This window comes from Gobio gobio, assembly GCF_949357685.1.
Source record: "Gobio gobio genome assembly, chromosome: 13".
Lineage (NCBI taxonomy): Eukaryota > Metazoa > Chordata > Actinopteri > Cypriniformes > Gobionidae > Gobio > Gobio gobio.
Window position 1 is genome coordinate 44,269,226 of NC_137106.1, and position 6,967 is coordinate 44,276,192.

General features: G+C 35.5%; 1 protein-coding gene across 2 annotated transcripts in view; it reads right to left on the reverse strand.

Annotated features, from left to right (window-relative positions):
• Positions 1-6,219, reverse strand: part of kiz (kizuna centrosomal protein) — a 45,206-nt gene extending 38,987 nt beyond the window's left edge. The window contains exons 1-4 of one of the 2 annotated variants that reach the window (XM_079833688.1): positions 6,071-6,214; positions 5,357-5,419; positions 4,136-4,298; positions 2,748-2,828 (exon numbers count right to left, since the gene is read on the reverse strand). In XM_079833688.1, the coding sequence (XP_079689814.1) occupies positions 2,748-2,828; positions 4,136-4,298; positions 5,357-5,419; positions 6,071-6,135 (372 nt within the window). In that variant the 5' untranslated portion in view covers positions 6,136-6,214. Of the gene's footprint in view, positions 1-2,747; positions 2,829-4,135; positions 4,299-5,356; positions 5,420-6,070 lie in introns of both variants that reach the window. The other variant, XM_079833689.1, reaches the window with a different exon arrangement.
• Between the last annotated feature and the right edge of the window lie 748 nt (positions 6,220-6,967).

Sequence of the window (6,967 nt, forward strand, 5' to 3'; positions counted from 1 at the left end):
TCGGATGTCCCAAGCGTCTTTCACAAGCTCTAAAATGTATTTTAAACGAGAATGCACGCGTTGGCGATAATACATAGACTGACATTGTGTGAAAATGTGAAGAGTGTTAAAACAAATGTGCCTCTTAAATACATAAACAGCCTACATGTATCGATTTTTTACGCGTTGCATCAACGCATCGCATCGCTAGACATTAGATCAGTGCATTGGTCAATATCGATGTATTGTTACACCTCTAACAGTTAGAAGGCTTTTCAATCCACAAGTCCCCAACATTTACCATGATTAACTGTAGTAACACTAACTGAAACTATGTGTGGCAAAAATGTGGGATATTCATATCGAATTTTATTATATTATTAATGTAGACATTAAATGAATTAATGGAGCAATGGAATATAATCAGAGTATTTTTTATATTAAGCTATAGCATAAAGCATATGTTTTTTTTTTATTTATTTTTTTTTTATACAAAACTATAACACTGGTTCCAAACCTGTATGCTTTTCTTTCTTCCATGGAACACAAAAGGAGATGTTAGGAAGAATATTCCCATTGCTCTTCTCTGTATAGTGACAGTGAATGGATGCTGCCAAACTCCAGTAATGACAAAATAAATCTCAAAATTACAAAAGACTTGTGTACTATATTTCAGGTCTTCTAAACAACATATGATAGGTTTGTGTTTGGTTTTTTTTTGTTGCCATTTTCAAGGTGAGTCAATCCCAATTCACTTCTATTCTATATTGTAACATTCTGGCATCTCATTTTGTGTACAACAGAGAAAAGAAAGCATTTAAGGTTTGGAAAACACAAGGGTGAGAGAATTTAAATGTTGGGGTAAACTAATATTTTGAGGGGAATTATTTTGAATATCAATGGAAAGAGTTTGGGAATATTTTGACTAAGTTAAACATTTTTCAAATACATCTGTAAAAATGTGATATACTAATTTTCTATATTCATGAAAATGACAGGAAGTAAAAGAAAAACAAAAAAGCATGTCAGGTACACTGAGTCAAGACGTTTAGAAAGTGTTTAAATTAATTGGCCGGTTAAGGATACTTCATTGCCAGAAAGTGGGAGCTAAATTTCTGCTATATCATTCTCTCATTGCTTTACTTCCACTAGTCCTTGGCCCCAAAACTCAACCTCACCAATTCAGGTTACAGTGGCTTCTTTTCAAATCAACTTTAATCCAAAAAATTTCAAGGTATCATTTTTGAAGCTTTATACAAAACGAGTAAGATTTCTTTTGGTCAAGGTTAGATTTTCTTCCAACTGCCTGTTCAGCTGAGTGCACTGAGATCAGCGTCTTAACTTTTAATCTTATTAACAATCCTATGCTCCTAAACTCTGTTTCATGACAGAAATACTGCACTATGGAGGAAGAGTGGCGGATGGGTAAGGGAAAAAAAATCAGCACACATAATAATAAAAAAAAAAACATGGCTTCTGTTTCTTTTCTGATAAGGGTCTTAAATACCAACCCGTTAGCTGCTTAATAACATCCACTGTAAACCACGCGGTCTGTCTGGCAGATCCAGTGTAGAAGTAAAAAAAAAAAGAAAAAAAGAAAAACAGAAAGGAAAAAAGAAATGGAGTGAGAGGAAAAGTTAATTTCTTGGCTGAGTGATTCCATCGCTAGCTGCAGGGCAAAGTAGAAAGTGTTTCGCTAAAGTAGCAATTGATTCTTCTATCAATCTGCGGCACGCGCCTGCTCTTCCAAGGAATATATTAAATATGAAAATCATATCCCGTTATCATGGCTTCCCAGCTTTCAGGCTGGTAAGCTCCCCTTAATGAATGCTGCAGCCTCGGGGACATGCACGCAGCCAGTGGTGGCGCCTATGCATAATGGAGTGATTCCTCCCATCTCTGCTCATTACAATATCGGCAGGCTGGAAGGGGGGGTGGGATTTGGGAGGGGGGGGGAGCGGCACAGTCACAAGTGACTGCTCTAGACGGAATGCTCTAAGTCATTATGAGCTGTCTTCCACATTTCATCCGAGAGAGCTCGAGTCGCTTGAAGAGAGAGAAAGCTACAGCCACGGGCTTGAACTACATTGTCGGTGCGGGCAAAGCAGCTAGGATTAGACACCTGCGGCACTACAGATACGACGAGAAAAATGAACAGCCTCGCGACCACCGCTGAGCAATCTACATAACAGCGACTTTTATTCGAGGGACTGACAGAAAGAGTTTGGAGGCATATTGTTTTAGCTGTCATACATGTGACGTGCAATACTGCAGACTGTCACAAAGAAAATATGGCACACGGTCAGTTGGATTGCATTAGCTGTTAGAGGCTTCCTTTACTCTTTTCCATTCATGTTTTTTTTTTTCCTTTCTAAATTGAAATGGCCTTTTAAAAATGTGTAATATCGTTTGGTTTTAAGACTGTGATACTCCTTTGTTAAACCAAAGCAGTCATTTGAGCAAAACAGTAATTACTTCAAGCACTTTCCAATTTGCTTTTGATTATAAATTAATTGTGGCCTTTGAACACTGATACCCCATATAAACTGTCAAAAGTGTCTCCTGAAGAGGGAGGCTGAGCTGAATAATGGTTGTGGTATTTTTCTCTACAACTCTCAACTCTGTTCTTTTGAAAAAAATTTAATAAAATGACACACTTCCATTGGATCCCATCACAGCACTGGAGTTTTATCAAAGGCACACAGATAGCTTTGTAAATTCCCCACTGAACTGTAATTTCCATAGATGACATGATAATTTTCTCTTACCTCGTCCGCTTCGGATTCCCCCCTGCTCCCCGTTTTCTTCTCGTCTTCCTTCAGTCTGGTAATATGACTCTTGTACTCCAACTGAAATGAATTCAAGTCAAATCATTACTAACATAGATTGTTTTCAACTATGTAAACGTCAAGAAATATTTGCTCATAAACACGGCACTGGCTTTAATTTCATGGCAGTAAAAGTGACCACAGTTACGAGACAAATCACACAAGAAATGACTCAAATCTATAACCTCTCATTTCATTAAACATTACAAACAAAGCAATGGAAGAGCAAGATGCCCCTAAATGTAGCGCCAATCAGCGTGCGTGTTCCTTTGCGAGTGCCCTTAATAGTGCCTGCCAAGGCTCTTAATCAGTTTGGCGAGTTAACCAGTGGCAGAGATGAGGGTGCTGGGATTACCTCCAACCTCCCACTTCATTTTCGTAAGACAATATCTGCACTCCCAAAAGGGACCAGAGTTACCACTTACACCAATTTTGCACACGATAACACCCAAAGTGGTCCACGCATTTACAAGCAGACAAATATTAGCATCGTTCAAATCAGAGTGGCAATGGAAAAACGTGAAATGTGAGCATTACGATATGAGGAGATAGTATGAATTTGAGCAATTAAGCAATCAAGTTCAATTTAGTGTAATAAAAATCTAAGTGATATTCTTTGGCTGGCAGCTAGATTAGCAGGTATCTTTTACAATTGCAATTTAAAGCTACCACTGCCGCAACGAAATACAACACACACGCACAAAAAAGTAGGAAAAGGGGTTTCTTTCACAAAATGGGAAATTCAGAGGCACTTCACTATCTGAATACAGGGCGATTAATTTGTGGTAGTGTAATTAAACAATTTGTCTAATTTGATATTAAGCTGTGGAGCGCTGTTCAGTTTTAAGTGACAATCTGACGGAGCTGTTGTTTTCTTTTTCTCATTTGCGTGCAGTGATAAATGAGTACTGGAGTGTTTATGATTGTTCCCAAACAACAATAAGTGTGAAAGTTTAAACACTGGAAGACAATTCGACAGACAATTACAGGATTATGGCAATGGTCTAATTGAGGCTCAGAATACATGTCTGAGCCTCAAAAGAATGCCTTGGTTTTTTTTGGGAAATGCAAACATTTAGACTTGCACTAACTTTTTTTGGCATCATTTGGGTCACTACATGTCATGGGAACTATAACGCACAAAACTACACAGGTTGTCCTTTGACATGAGAATAACAAAAACTAAAATAACAACCAAAACACGGGTTGGAATGACAAAGTTATGTATTTTGTCTAAAAATGCATAACAATTCACACAGAGAGTCAGTACTATTAATGAAGAACATATGATGAATATTGGGACAGATTCGGCAGCCCAAGGTTGTTACCCTCTTTTGAAGCAGCCTGCTACAATCAATGGAGAATTCTTTCAATTTCGATGCCAAGTTTTCCACATTCTCAAGAAGCTCAAGGTTGCGTGTCTTTGCTCGCTCCTCTCTCTCGTGCAGCTCCTTGTAATAGCAGCGCATCTTGGCACACTTTAACTTAGTCCTATGAGCAGGAGACAGACGTGAGACGGACAGCTTTGTTACTCTCTTTTTAGAAAAAGGCTGCACTGACTTTGTATTAATGGAAATAAATATAGAAACCTGTAACAAATAGGTCAAACATTACTATAAATAGGTTAATGCTAGCTTATTAGTATTACTAATTGCTCCTCACTGTGCATATTACAGAACAAACTAAAAAAATTACATATTTGTCAAGAGCCACTTTACAGTAGTACTAATGGATTCTCCACAGATAAGATGGAGTTTGTGACTAGCAAAGGGCGAAAATGGATAATGATGGCAGAAATGTTCAAATGAATGATAAATGCTGATCTGCTAACCTCTCACACATCCTTGACCATCATGGCCCCATATCAAAATTCTTTATTTTTATAAATGCATTTAATTGAGCCATCATAAAAACAAACTGGTCTCAAGTACTTAAACAGAAACAGATGACCCCAAATCATCAATGAGTGAGTGAATTATTCTACTTATTTATCCTGAAATAACCAATTTTCGGGGAAAACCTGCTATATTGGTAAAACAATAAAGAAAGTCTGAAATTAGAAGTGGCAACAAATGATGTATGTCACTATATAGGCTCAATAAAATCAGATCAAAAATACATTATTTTTAAATGATTAATCAAAGTAAGTTTCTCTCTAACCTCTTTCAGGATGTAAAAGAAAGAATCTCTAAAAATGTCATCTGAAAGTCATTTCATCTGAGATAGATAGATGCCCCGAAAACAACAGTAGCTACTGTATGGAGCAATACATATCAATACATTAATCAATACACTACAGTAAATATGCAATGATTTTATTGGTGGTGTTGGGTAGATATTATAATATATTATTTACAATTATATATAATATATATGCGTGTATAGTATACATACACAGACACACATACACAAATTATATATATATATATATATATATATATATATATATATATATATATATATATATATATATATATATATATATATATGTATGGGTTTCATGATATTTACTATTTCATAAAGTAAGGGTCTCTTGTTTTTATACTTACAGTCTTTCCTCTGATCTTAAGTAGGTAAACAGTTTTTCTTCCAGTTCATGTCTTCTTCTCTCCCTAAACACAAAAATAGCACCTGCAGCTGTAAGAGCTCTTGTGTAGTATTTATTTCATTCACTCCACAAATACTAAATTATATTAAAAGAAAAAAAAAAGAAAAATAAAGACCTACATCGACGTATAAGCTCTTATGAAATATATAGCTCGAATAACGTTAGAGGGATCCAGAGAGCATTAACACATATTTACGAACTTAGCAATAGCAAGTAAGTTACAGTAATAATTCTTTACCTCCGCAAAAGTTCTTTAAATCTTTACATGGAGTATAACGTTTCATCTCTCACAAAAACTAAAGAGAGAGAGCACAAATATTGTGATATCTGAATCTGTCATCCTAAAATGCAGTAATTCCAAATAGACGATATCTATAAGATAGAAAGACATCCGACCGACATGCTACTTGAGCTCACTGCTACACACAGATGATTAATACAAAATTATGTTATTTCAAAAGCTATAAAGAGTCGTTCAGTGCAGTCCCATTGGTTATCACTCTCGTGCTCACCGACTACGGCAGCTACAGTCGGCGAGAGCAGAAATCTACCGCGCTGCTTCATTCAGGGCCCACTTCCATTTCTAAACATTTAATTGAGACAATACAACATTTATTGTGAATACGCTAAAGAAAAAAGTACACTGAGTTCTTACCGTTCGTGTATGCTCTTTTGAATATTTCCGATCTGGTCGAAATACTCGGTGTTGCAGAAAGCCATAGCTGGTGGTTTTGTTCGCTGTTCACCTCAGTGCTGTAGGGCGAGTTGTTTACAATGGTTGCCATACGCACCGTTACCCAAGAGACCGCGCGAGATAGTTGACTGAAGGGTGCGAATTTTTCTGAGGCGGTGCAACCGTGCAAGACACATTTACCAAGGAAAGAAAAGGTACAAATGACACATTTTACTTCAGACATCCAGTTTAAACTGATATAAAATGTATTAATACCACGTCTTACCACAGAACTTGAAGCATCAACACATAACACGAGATGAAACACGTTTTGTCTCTGCAACATACTTTTACACAAAATAAAAAGTAAGTTAGCATTACGATAAAGACGACTGTCAAAAAATATATACAAAAATAAAAATAAAAAAAAATTATATATATATATATATATATATATATATATATATATATATATATATATATATATATATATATATATATATATATATATATATATATATATGTTGACGTAGGCTGTATTGTAATATATAAAAGAAACAGGCCTACATTTTATTTGGAAGCTTCAATTTCCAACTTTTACTGAGCTGGCTTGCAGTAGGATCTCAAAATTAGTTATTATTACTGAAGAAAATATTTTAAAATGATCAATTTAATGATTGAAATAGTTAATGACTGAATGCACCAAACCAGATGTATTAAAGTCTTCATGGAATCAAAATGGACGTTTTTTATTTTTATTAATGGAATATTTAAATATTTATTGTTAAATGATGCATCCGTGCACGTCATTATGTTATTTATTTATTTATTTTTCATTTATGTGCCCTCATAACAGACATCACACCCTGCAGAACTCAT